This window comes from Octopus sinensis, linkage group LG26, assembly GCF_006345805.1.
Source record: "Octopus sinensis linkage group LG26, ASM634580v1, whole genome shotgun sequence".
Taxonomy (NCBI): Eukaryota; Metazoa; Mollusca; class Cephalopoda; order Octopoda; family Octopodidae; genus Octopus; species Octopus sinensis.
In genome coordinates this window covers 23,396,588-23,410,568 of record NC_043022.1, presented here as the reverse complement: position 1 = coordinate 23,410,568, position 13,981 = coordinate 23,396,588, and the positions used below count along the sequence as shown (strand labels likewise).

Genomic DNA, 13,981 nt, shown 5'->3' with positions numbered 1-13,981 from the left:
TTATTAAATTCTTTGTTATATTTAAAATAATTGAAAGAAACACAGAGCATCTCAACAGAAATATGGTAACAAAAGGGTTAAATATATACATTCATGTTTGTGGAATCAACTCATAATAGATATTTTGTTCATCTTTCATTTTTATTCCAGAGAAGATGAAACTGATGCTGTACCATTAAACAATTCTGAAACCAATACAGAGCCTGTATGCTTTGAAACGTCCATCAGTAACTCTGATACATTACCTAGTCTTAGTGAAACTCCAGAAACTAAAGCAGTGCCCATAATTAATGAAAATGACAGAAATGATGACGATTCAATACCCAAGCCTACAAAAGAAAGCCACAATAAAATAAGGGCAATACCCAAATCTAATGAAGATAGCGACAGTAAAACTGATGCAGTACCTCGACCTTGTGATTATCCTAGCAAGAATACTCCTGCCATGTTGGTCCCTAAAAGAACTCGTAGCTATAATATGCAAGCAACACTCCTTCCCAGAGAGGATCCCAGAAAAGAATTTGACCCAAGATGCCATAAAGATGATCTATTTCACAACCAGCCAGACTCCTCTTATAATGATCCTCATTCAGAAGGAGCAAAAGCTCTAAACATGTTTTCACAATGCTGTATGCTCCAATCTTTTTTATATTTCCTTAGATAAATTCATCATCATTACTTTGCATTGCTTCCCTATCATAATTTCTTAATTATCATTACTTATTATGCTGTCATCATTACTTTTCCATCGCTTATTTATCATCATTACTCTCTTATTATTATTTACAAATATTCTTTGTAATCATTACTTTCCCGTTATTACTTCATCATCATTACTTCTCCATCAGTCTTTGTCAATCATTACTTTGTCATCATTGCTATTTTTACTTTGTTAGCAACACTTCGTCATTATTATTTTGTTATCCTTACTGTTTCATCCTGAATTACCTACATCATCTACATCATCGCTTTGTTTTCCCTTTGTCATAATTCATCATCATCTGATTTGGAAACTTACTTGTACCAATACAACTCTCCCATTCCAAGTATCCCGAATAATCCATATGGCATGCACATCTGGCCTGGGTTTTAATCACCTTGGTCTTTCATGAGCTAAAATATCTCACTTGCACTTGCCACAACTACAGATAAAAGCAGTATTTTGCTAACAAGACAATCCTGATCATTGACACTTTGTTGTTTGTTCATTCACTCAGCATCTAGTGGCATTTGTCACTGATTCAAGAAATTAGTTTGCCAAAATAATTCACATTCACCATGCTGCATCCCATAACTTCAGTGTACCCTGGCTCAGGTAGTTTCATGCTATTTAGGCCTTATCTGGAACTCTGACAGGTGCTACTACTCAGGCCAAAGTAGACCTGGGAACAACAAACAGTGGCTAACAGAGGTGGTTCCACATTCCTCAAAACCCTGGTGGTCCTGAACTACTGGATGGGGTTTCACTCTTTAGCATTTAAACTGGCCATATCTAACTCAAATATTCTTATTTCTTTATTGCCCTCAAGGGGCTAAACATAGAGGGGACAAACAAGGACAGACAAAGGAATTAAGTCGATTATATCAACCCCAGTGCGTAACTGGTACTTAATTTATCGGCCTCGAAAGGATGAAAGGCAAAGTCGACCTCGGCGGAATTTGAACTCAGAACATAACCAGTCTGCCAAATGAAGCACTAGCTCTGCTCATTCTGTATGTGATTTCCTGGTCCAGTCATGCATTATCTGAGATGGTACTGCCTAGGTATTTGAATGCTTTGCATTGGGCCAGCCTTTCATATCTAATAGTGATGTTTTCTTCTGTTACAGGCACATGTAGGTTCTCCACAGGTTGGTAAAGGCATTTGGTTTTTCTAATGTTAATCTTTAAGCTGAATTTTTGTGCAGCTCTAGCAAAGTTACCTACCAGATTCTGCATATCTTCAGCACTGTAGGCAACTGGTGCACTATCATCAGCATCTTTTGCAATAGGGCCTTTATAATGCATGTCTTTGCTTTATATTGTGCAGCCTTGAACAGATCAACATCATGCCACATCTAGATGTAAGCCCCACTCCAACTTCCTTAAAGGCAACTTCCAACACTGCTGTGAGATAGAGGGAGAACAGTGCTGGAGCAAGTATGCACCCCTGACTAACTTCATTTATCACTGCAACCTCACTTGAGGTATTACTATTTTGTACTATAAATGCTTGCATTCCTTCGTGTAGGACTGATACTGTGTCAAAAGCCATTGTGACATCTATGAAAACTACATACATAGGCATATTCAGCTCAATGCATTTTTCCTGAATTTTGCATAGACAGAAGATCATATCCACAGTGCTTCTGCAATGGAAGCCACACTGAGTCTCAGGTAAGACAGATATACTCATTTAGTCTGTTTAATAGAATATGAGCCAAGATCTTCCCAGCTATTGATAGAAGAGATATTCCTCAGTAGTTTCCAGAGTTCACTTTACAACCTGTTTTGAAGACAAGAATGATGCCTGTGTCTTTCCAGTCTTGTGGAACCGTTTCCGTCTTCCAGATCTGGAGCACAGTGCTATACAGGCTTTTAATAATCTCTACACCTCCATGCTTCCAGATTTCAGTGGGTATTTACTTTCGTTCAGTTGTTTGATTACGTCATTGAATTGATTGTAAACAGGTTTGTCATCTAAGGATTGGATGATTAGCTGTTGCGTAACCTTCTTGAGAGTGTCATAGTCCATTGATACTTGGGATATTAAGTAGGCTGTCAAAGTGACTGGCAAATCTATCAAGGATCTCCAGGTTTTCCTGGAATATCGTTTGGCCACCAAGACCTATGAGTTTTGTTGCGCCTCTACTCTGTGGCTCGCATACCATTCAAAGTCCTGAATAACATGTTTTCATATCATTTTTATCAGCATAATGCTGTAGCTCTTCAGGGTGTTTGTACTTAATCATTTAGATCACCTGTGAACTAAACCCCCATACTTTGTGTGTGTGTGTGTATATATATATATATATATATAATTATATAAAGAGTAAAGGGTAATGACCTCCTTCAGTCATGAATGACCATGGGATTGCACCTAGGTTCCCCTCTGAGGCACAAGTCTGGTCAAGTTTTTTTGTGGAAAACCAGCTGTCACCCATGCATACCAGCCCCCCCCCTCTCCGCACCACTGATGTTGTCTAAGGGAAAGGTAATGACTAATACAGCTTGGCACCAGTGATGTCACAACTCATTTCTACAGCTGAGTGAACTGGAGCAATGCGAAATAAAATGCTTTGCTCAAAAAACAACACAGAGCCCGATTCAGGAATTGAAGTCATTACCTCATGATTGTGAACTTGATGCTCTAACCACTGGGCCATACATACACATGCACACAAACGGGCTTCTTTCAGATTTTATCTATCAAATCTACTGAAAAGATTTTGGTTGACCTGGGGCTATATTAGGAGAGTCTTGTCCAAAGTACCTTGCACTGGGATTGAACTTGGGACTATGTGGTTGAGAAGCAAACTTCTTAATACACAGCATGATGCTATGTATATATTATTCTCAAAAATTTATGCTCTAATGCTAAGTTAGAATTTTATACATTTATTCTAGCAAATATTAATATTGGAATGAGCAATGTATTCATTGGTAACGCTAATGTCACAAATGTATACTCTTCAGAAGATAGGATAAAATGCGTGAATCATAGGGAGAAATTCAGCAAATATTTCAGTAATAAACGCAGTTTCTCTTTGTTGATTTCATATTAATCTTTTATTTGTTTCAGTTATTAGACTGTTGCAATGCCGGGGCACTGCCTTGAGGGATTTTAGTCGAACTATTCGACCCCCAGCACTCATTTCCTTTTTAAACCTCTTTACTCTTTTACTTGTTTCAGTCATTTGACTGTGGCCATGCTGGAGCACCACCTTTAGTCGAGCAATTGACCCCAGGACTTATTCTTTGTAGGCCTAGTACTTATTCTATCAGTCTCTTTTGCCGAACCGCTAAGTTACAGGGACGCAAACACACCACCATCGTTGTCAAGTGATGTTGGGGAGACAAACACAACACATAAATACACACACACATATATATATATATATATATATATATATAATATATATAAGAGTAAAGGGTAATGACCTCCTTCAGTCATGAATGACCATGGGATTGCACCTAGGTTCCCCTCTGAGGCACAAGTCTGGTCAAGTTTTTTTGTGGAAAACCAGCTGTCACCCATGCATACCAGCCCCCCCCCCTCTCCGCACCACTGATGTTGTCTAAGGGAAAGGTAATGACTAATACAGCTTGGCACCAGTGATGTCACAACTCATTTCTACAGCTGAGTGAACTGGAGCAATGCGAAATAAAATGCTTTGCTCAAGAAAACAACACAGAGCCCGATTCAGGAATTGAAGTCATTACCTCATGATTGTGAACTTGATGCTCTAACCACTGGGCCATACATACACATGCACACAAACGGGCTTCTTTCAGATTTTATCTATCAAATCTACTGAAAAGATTTTGGTTGACCTGGGGCTATATTAGGAGAGTCTTGTCCAAAGTACCTTGCACTGGGATTGAACTTGGGACTATGTGGTTGAGAAGCAAACTTCTTAATACACAGCCATGCCTATGTATATATTATATTCTCAAAAATTTATGCTCTAATGCTAAGTTAGAATTTTATACATTTATTCTAGCAAATATTAATATTGGAATGAGCAATGTATTCATTGGTAACGCTAATGTCACAAATGTATACTCTTCAGAAGATAGGATAAAATGCGTGAATCATAGGGAGAAATTCAGCAAATATTTCAGTAAGTAAACGCAGTTTCTCTTTGTTGATTTCATATTAATCTTTTATTTGTTTCAGTTATTAGACTGTTGCAATGCCGGGGCACTGCCTTGAGGGATTTTAGTCGAACTATTCGACCCCCAGCACTCATTTCCTTTTTAAACCTCTTTACTCTTTTACTTGTTTCAGTCATTTGACTGTGGCCATGCTGGAGCACCACCTTTAGTCGAGCAAATTGACCCCAGGACTTATTCTTTGTAGGCCTAGTACTTATTCTATCAGTCTCTTTTGCCGAACCGCTAAGTTACAGGGACGCAAACACACCACCATCGGTTGTCAAGTGATGTTGGGGAGACAAACACAAACACATAAATACACACACATACATATATATATATATATATATATATATATATATATACACATATACATAAATACGACGGGTTTCTTTTCAGTTTCCGTCTACAAATCCACTCACAAGGCTTTGGTCAGCCCAAGGCTATAGCAGAAGACACTTGCCCAAGATGCCACGCAGTGGGAATGAACCCAGAACCATCTGGTTGGTAAAGCAAGCTACTTACCACACAGCCACTCCTGCACTTAGTGGGAGTGGCTGTGTGGTAGTTATTCTATCAGCGCTCTTTTGTTGAACTTCTAAGTTACAGGGACATAAACACACCAACACTGGTTGTCAGTCAGTGTGGGTGGCGGGGGGAGGAGACAAGCACAGTCACAAACACACATGCGCACGCATATATACACAATGAGCTTCTTTCAGTTTCTGTCTACCTGTCTACCAAACCTCACAAAGCTTTGGTGGGCTTGAGGCTAAAGCAGACGACACTTGCTCAAAGTGCCATGCTATGGGACTGAACTTAGAATCATTTGGTTTGGAAACAAACTTCTTACTACACAGTCATACCTGTAGATTTTGTATAATATTTTTGTAAGGCTTTCAATGTCATGAAATTGCATTTGACACCCTAGCCCTTAACTGATGAGGAGATGGTGTCCCATGTCCTTTTTCTGTTCATTTGTTTATTACGCTACATGTTTGACTCCTGAAAATATTATTCATGTAACACAATGCACTCCTTATTTTTTTGTATCTATACACACACACACACATGTATATAAGTGAATAAAATGACAGTGAAGTGTATGCAGGTTGAAACCTATTTGTACTTATACATAGGCGCAGGAGTGGCTGTGTGGTAAGTAGCTTGCTAACCAACCACATGGTTCCGGGTTCAGTCCCACTGCGTGGCATCTTGGGCAAGTGTCTTCTGCTATAGCCCCGGGCCGACCAATGCCTTGTGAGTGGATTTGGTAGACGGAAACTGAAAGAAGCCTGTCGTACATATGTATATATATGTGTGTGTATATGTCTGTGTTTGTCCCCCTAGCATTGCTTGACAATCGATGCTGATGTGTTTACGTCCCCATCACTTAGCGGTTCGGCAAAAGAGACCGATAGAATAAGTACTGGGCTTACAATGAATAAGTCCTGGGGTCGATTTGCTCGACTAAAGGTGGTGCTCCAGCATGACTGCAGTCAAATGACTGAAACAAGTAAAAGAGTAAAGAGTATACGATATGTCGGTCAAGCATACATGCAAGCTTGCTTTCTAGATGCAAAATGCTATCCCCCATCCCTGTGTCTCCCTGGCCCACACCTTCCACACCCTCAGATTTGCCACACACATTTAATGGGGCACATTGATAGGTTGAAAGGTAAGTTTGGGGAGATTGTTGAGATGCTTGAACAGAGGAATGTAGAGTGTGTTGCATCTGAGAAGTAAGGTGCAGAGAAGGTTCTGCTAGGTTTCTCATAGGCAAAGACCATAGGTATAAAATCTTCTGGGTAGGAAACAGTGATAGGGTTGGGGGTTGTCCTTGGGAGCTTCTGTACACTGATCACCTTGTTCTTATAGTTGAATCACTACCTGACCTAGTGAAGCAATATCAGGTCTAGAAACAAGATCTGGAATCTAAGGGCCTTAGGGTTAATTTTGAAAAAACCCCAACTTATTTTTTAAAATGGATTGATAAGGTAATCGAGGTAGTCAGAGTGTGTGATAGAATACTTAGGCTTAGACTGGTGTTGCAATGTGGAGCAGCAACCATTAGCTTGGGCTATTCCCCTCAGCTGAGACTACCTGATGAACAGAAAGACCGATTTTATGACACCCTTTTGCAGACCACCTCATTGATGAATGTCAGGGACCTTCTCTTTGTAGCTGGCAACTTCAATGGGCATGTTGGACAACATCTTGGTAGCTTCCATGCCATGCATGGTGGCAACAGATTTGGTTCCTGTAATGAGGAGGGAGCCAGGCTGCTGGAGTTCTGTGATTCAAATGACCTTATGATCTACAATACTAATTTCAGGAGACCTCCCAGTCACCTGTTCACCTACCAATCTAGAGGGTACACTAGTCAGGTTGACTACATTCTTGCCAGAAAATGGGGAAGATGGCTACTTATAAATGCCAAAACTTTCCCAGGTGAAGAATGCACCCCACTCAACATAAGTTAGTTGTTAAATACTTCAGGATCAGAGATAAATGGCTGCCCAGATGACAACCTGTATGGAAAAGAAAGGTTTAGAAGCTTAAGGATCATCTGAATGGACAGAGATTTAGAGATGTGTTACTTGAAGGATTTGCTGGAAAAGAGGAAGATATAGCAACATATAATGTGGAAAACAACTGGAGGTTCCTACAAGACAACCTGTTAAAGGCTGCTGTTTAAATCTGCTAAGTCCCTTCTTGATCTGTGGTGACATGGTGATGGAACAGTATAGTTGAAAGGGCCATTAGAGAAGAAAAGAAACAAGCCTGGAAGTGTGATGGTATCAGGAAACTATATCAGATAGTCAGAAGGAAAGTTATGAGATAGGTGTACTTAGCCAGGGAAAAAGCAGAAAAGAAGTTTGCCAATGTTCTGCTACATGAGGACCAGAGACTTGAAGTGTTTCAGATTGCAAGACAGTGTGTGAGAGAAAATTGTGATGTCATAGGAGAGAAATGTGTCTGCATGGATGATAGTTTACTTGCATTTAATGATTCTGCTAAGAAAATGGCTTGGAAATGCCATTATGAAAGGCTGTTAAATGTGGAGAACTAATGGGAGGAGAGTCTGCCAGATGTTGGCCCTACTGAGGGACCAGCTATCTGAATCGATAGTAACTTGATAGATAAAGCAATTAAAGACATGAAGAGAGGAAAAGTCCCTGGCCCATCAGGAATCACTGCTGAGATGCTTAAAATATCTCGAGTAGGATATAGCTTAGTCACTAGTATATTTAATCAGATTGTCCATGAGGGAGTCATACCCAATGATTGGTGTAGCAGCATTATAGTCAACTGCTACAAAGACAAAAGTGATAATTACAGAGACATCAAATTGCTGGACCATGTGATGAAAGTCATAGAAAGAGTCATAGCTCAATTAATTAGGAACAGAGATAGTGTAGATGAGATGCGGTTCAGATTTGTGCCAGGCAGGAGCATGACTGATGCCATAATCCTGGTTAGACAACTGCAGGAGAAATATTTGGCTTAAAATAAACCTCTGTACCTGGCTTTTGTCAACATGAAGAAAGCCTTTGACAGGGTGCCCTGCTCCCTTATCTGGTGGTCAATGTGAAAGCTAATAGTGAATGAGTGTTTAGTAACAAGCCATGTACAGGAATGCTGCCAGTAAGGTGAAGGTTGGCAATGAATTCAGTGTATAGGTGAGAGTCCACCAAGGCTCAGTTCCCAGCCCCCTCCTGTTTATCTTAGTCCTCCAGGCCTTAACAGAGGAATTCAAGATTGGTTGTCTTTGGGAGCTTCTCTATGCTGATGACCTTGTTCTTATAGCTGAATCACTGACTGACCTAGTGAAGCAATTTCGGATCTAGAAACAAGATCTAGAATCTAAGAGCCTTAGGGTTAATTTAGCAAAAACCAAAAGTCCTAGTAAGTAGGGAAACAGATAAATCACAAATCCCTTCTAGGAGATGGTCCTGCTTGGTATGTAAGAAGAGCGTAGGTAGAAACTCCTCATGCAAACTTTGAACACATAAGAGGTGCAGCAGTGTCAAAGGAAGGTTAACTAAGAATATAGTCTTTGTGTGTGGCAAATGTGCAGGTACAATAAGCACTAAAAATATGCAGACAATAGACTCCCTCAAATGTTTGGGTGGATCATTAGAAGTAGTAGTATATGCATAACAGAGTGTAAATGATTTAAGGGGAAAACTGGGTATAAGAGGCATCATATGTTGTGTGCAAGAGAGAAGACTGTGCTGATTTGGTCATGTGATGCCTATGGATTAGGATAGCTGCATAAAGAAGTGCTGAGCTCTAAATGTGGAGGAACATATGGAAGGAGTAGACCCAGGGAGACATGGAATGATGTGGTGAGAAAAAATGGTGAAGATGATATATATTTAATACACACAATGTATGTTTTTATGTGCTACTATTAGTTTCACATGCTGAGGATTTGCCAGTCAGTGTTTTATAACATGTCTGGTGTCCTAGCACAATCATCAGACAGTGCCAACATGGCATAAGTGTCTGATGACTGTGCTGGGACACTGGATGTGTTATAAAACACTGATTGGCATGTTCTCAGTACATGAAACTAATAGTAGCACACAGAAACATATATTATGTTTTTAGTAAATATTATTTATCTCTCCCTGGATGGAGTACTTTTTTTGTTGATCTTACCATTCTGAAACAGTATAGTATATGTGGTCAGTTGAGGATGGGGGACAAGAGAGAGATGTATGGAATTGGGAGCAGATGATAAGTGAGCATGGCATCAGCAACACTTACATTATTTGGAAAATGCAATGGAAAGAGTACAGTGAAATTGTCATGGAGAGTGGAATGTCCAGCATTTAAGATAGAGTGTGAAATTTGATGGCGATTTGACTGTTATTTCTAAACAAAAAAGTAAATATGAAACATTTCAATATAAATTCTTAAGAATCATGGAAATATTTTTGCAGAGTCTAATACAATACTGACTGAGAAACACCTCAACAAAATATCCATATACTTAGGGAATAAATGGAAGCGTGTTGGTAAGTATAAAATATACATTGCTTTAGATGTTTTGCTTCTATCATATCTTTATTTTTTACTTGCTTCAGCCATTATGTTGTTGCCATGCTGGAGCAGCACATCGAAAAATTTTTAGTCGGATGAATCCAATACTTTCTTTTCTTTTTTTTTTTCTTTAAGCCCGGTGCTTATTCTATCAGTCACTTTTGCTGAACTGCTAAGTTACAGAGATGCAAACACACCAACCCTGGATGACAAGCAGTGGTGGAAACATGCACACACACGTGTGACAGGCTTCTTTCAGTTTCCATCTACCAAATCCACTCACAAGGTTTTGGTTGGGCTGGGGCTATAGTAGAAGACACTTGGCCAAGGTCCCATGCAGTGGGAATGAACCTGGAATCATGCAGTTGGGAAACAAATCTTCTTGCCACCCAGCCACCCCTACGCCTATCTAACTACAAAATAATGTTTAGTGAGTGATACGATACTTAATGTGATGAAGAAAAAATTTCAGTTAAAGTTGTTCTTGCTAGGAGGAGAAGAAAAGAATCGTCACCCTTTTGCTACCATACTTTTGTTGGAACACTTCTTTTGTTGTAATTAATGTTGAAAATAATGAATTTATGAATATAACTGTTTTGTTATTAAGCTTCTTCTTTATGACTTTAACCCTCCAATGTGGAGTATGTGTGTGACCTCCTTCGGTCACGAATGACCACGGGATTGCACCTAGAAAGTTACCCTCCAAGGCACAAGTCTGGGCAAGGTTGTTTATGGAAGACCAGCAGTCGCCCATGCATATCACCCTTCCCTCTCCACATCACCGATGTTATCCAAGGGAAAGGCAAAGGCCGATACAGCTTGGCACCTGTGACATCGCAGCTCATTTATTAACGTGCAAGTGGCTGAGCACTCCACAGATACGTGTACCCTTAACGTAGTTCTCGGGGAGATTCAGCGTGACACAGAGTGTGACAAGGCTGGCCCTTTGAAATACAGGTATAACAGAAACAGGAAGAAAGAGTGAGAGAAAGTTGTGGTGAAAGAGTACAGAAGGGATCGCCACCACCCCCTGCAGGAGCCTCGTGGTGCTTTAGGTGTTTTCGCTCAATAAACACTCACAATGCCCGGTCTGGGAATCGAAACCGCGATCCTACGACCGTGAGTCCACTGCCCTAACCACTGGGCCATTGCGCCTCCACAATGTGGAGTATAGGCCACTTATAATTGAAATCCTTGTCGCATAATTTTTCGCTTCTGTACTTTGCCATGAATGTCCCCCTTTCTCTAGTTCCTTTTGTGTTGATCTATGCCATGAGTTCTTAGGCCTGCCTTTCTTTCTATATTCATCCGGATTCCACTGTAAAACACTTTCCGCTACATTTGGTGTGTCTTTTCAAATTGTGCTACCAATCCACTTCCACTTTTGTTAACCCTTTCGTTACTATATTTCTGACCAAAATACACCCCTCATGAGTTTCAATTAAATTCTAAAATAATCATGAATCTAGGCTTGTTTCATTAAATAACTGTAACTTTTTTACTTATCAACATATTAATGTGATATTTGGAACATAATTAAAGAAAGGGTTCTTAATCAATTCTATTGCATAACTTTTGTCTCAAAGTGACTTTAATTACAGGTAAATCCAGGTAAATTGAGCAAAAGGTAAAAATATTAAAATTTTGTTTAAACATCACCACAGAAAATGAATCATCAGCTAATATTCAAATGGGTATGCAACAAAATTTTGATAAAGAAGAATTGTGCACATTACTATATCATCAGTTGAATTTAATGCACAACAGGTGTACCATAAAGGTGGAATAAATTGAAATACTTGAATCCAGAACTAAAGAAATCGGTCAAAAAATAATATACGGCCCTGGTTATGGTATGGAAGTGATAAATTCCAGACCACATCGTTCCCTAGGCCATGCTGACTAACATTATTTTCCCTGTATAAAAACTAAATCCACGCAGTACCCAGTATTTGCTTCACAAATTTTCCGAAATTTGAACCCCCATTTTGTGTTTGTTTACGTTCTGCGTAAGTTTGTTTCCACATTGATCGCTTCAAACAATAACTTCCGGACCACATCATACCCTAAGCCATGCTGACTTAACATTAGTTTCCCTGTATAAAAACTAAATCCACAACAGTACCCAGTATTTGTTTCACAAATTTTCCAATTCGGAATCAATGCTTGATAACATGAAACTCCTATCCATTTTCAAAGTTGAAGAAAAATCGATGCCGAAAAAAATGTGGAAAAAAATCTCCCAAAATTCAGGGAATTAAAATTACACGTCGATCTTTGTACAAAACTGTAGATGAACTGTTTACAAAGCATAATCACGTGTTTTCACGAATGTAATAAAGAGATTTGCTCTGATATTCTAATTTAAATATGAATAGGTAAATTCGGGCGGGTTTGGTCACATTAACCAAAATTTTTTTCGAGCGGCTTTGGGCGGTTTGGTAACGAAAGGGTTAAATCGAAACTTAATTTGTTCTTTGCCATATTGTGTTCAGGCCATCAAATTTTAGGGAAGTTGAATGGGCTAATCACCCGTGCAATGGATTTTCACATTGATTACGAAAACACTGATAATTGGCAAAATTTGTAGCATAGAACCAAAGTCAGTATCAAAAAGTTAGTGTTAACGAAATCGAATTCAAGACAAAGGGAGACAACTTCGAAATTGTAACTAATCAAAGTTTGAAATAATACAATGAGGAGATAAAGACATTATTAGCTAGAGAGGCTTAGTGAGTACAGTGGCAGCTGTGGACATATTTTGGGTACAACCTTTATGCTAAGCGTCAGTCACATCATCATGATCTTCCCTTATTTGGTAATATAGATCTTTTCACTTTCCCTACATTAACTGAATATGGCCAGTTTCCAGGTTTCTCTGACCTATATATATTTTCTCCTGGATGGGATGGGATGGTGGTCCATCGCAGGATTACTCATTATTGCCTGCTGAGTGGAACTGGAGGGTTAATGTGAAAGGAAGTATATGACTTAATAGAGCTGTTGCTGTTTAGTTATGTATTTAGGAGTGGTTGTAATTTACTTAGGGAATTTATGATATCTGAGGGGCAGCTGATGATGGAGAGATGTTGGATTATTCCAGCAGTTGTTGGAATTGCAGAAGCAACAGCAACTGTTAGTACAATGGCTACAGAAGAAAACAGAAAATATATCAAAAAGATGTGTTATAATACTTTTCCACAGCCATACCAACAATCCAGGGATCGAAACCACAATCTTACAATCACGAGTCCAACACTTTAACTACTTATGAAGTTCTCCATGTAATATCTATGTACCTTGTAGTGCCATTTTCTGTATGCAGTATCTATGTTTAAGTCATTTAGCTTATGTGCTTGTCCACATCACTTATAATCATTTCAGTATCACTAATTATTATCTTGATTCTTTCTATTTTCAGTCCCCAGATTCTGCTTGTTGCCATTTCCAGATCTTCATATTTGGATATTTTTTTTTTCGTTATCTATTTTTGTCCTTCGGAATTGATATATGACTTACTATTATTATTCTTCTTGTCAATGATATAATATTTTATTTTCAGGTCGGGATCTAGAAATTAAAAACGCTGAGCTGGAAAACATAGAAGCAAACAACCAAAATAATGTTGAAGAACAAAGTTTTCAAATGTTAAACAGATGGTTACAGATTTCCAAGCCGGACACATGTACAAGTGGCAATTTAGCTAATGCTCTCTTTGAGGCTGGATGTTATGATTCAATTCAATTTTTACCATTAGAGGAGTGATTATTAAAAAAAAAATGTTCTCTACCATGGTGTGTGTTTTGAATAAGAAGAGCATTACTACATCACTTAATATCTAAATATCTGCTTATACCAGTATTAATATGATCTATATTGAAACACTAAAATCTTTTAAGTGCTTAGGGCTTCTATAGGTCTTAATCCAGCCCTGCCTATTCTTTTACTCTTTTACTCGTTTCAGTCATTTGACTGTGGCCATGCTGGAGCACCGCCTTTAGTCGAGCAAATCGACCCCGGGACTTATTCTTTGTAAGCCCAGTACTTATTCTATCGGTCTCTTTTGCTGAAG

At 39.0% G+C, this 13,981-nt stretch overlaps 1 protein-coding gene across 1 annotated transcript in view; it reads left to right on the top strand.

Moving 5' to 3' along the window:
- The window catches only part of LOC115224810, a 42,680-nt gene extending 28,985 nt beyond the window's left edge, over positions 1-13,695 (top strand). The window contains exons 2-5 of the mRNA XM_036513627.1: positions 151-629; positions 3,607-3,726; positions 9,810-9,884; positions 13,472-13,695. Of these exons, the coding sequence (XP_036369520.1) occupies positions 151-629; positions 3,607-3,726; positions 9,810-9,884; positions 13,472-13,674 (877 nt within the window). The 3' untranslated portion in view covers positions 13,675-13,695. The remainder of the gene's footprint in view (positions 1-150; positions 630-3,606; positions 3,727-9,809; positions 9,885-13,471) is intronic.
- The last annotated feature ends 286 nt before the right edge of the window (positions 13,696-13,981 follow it).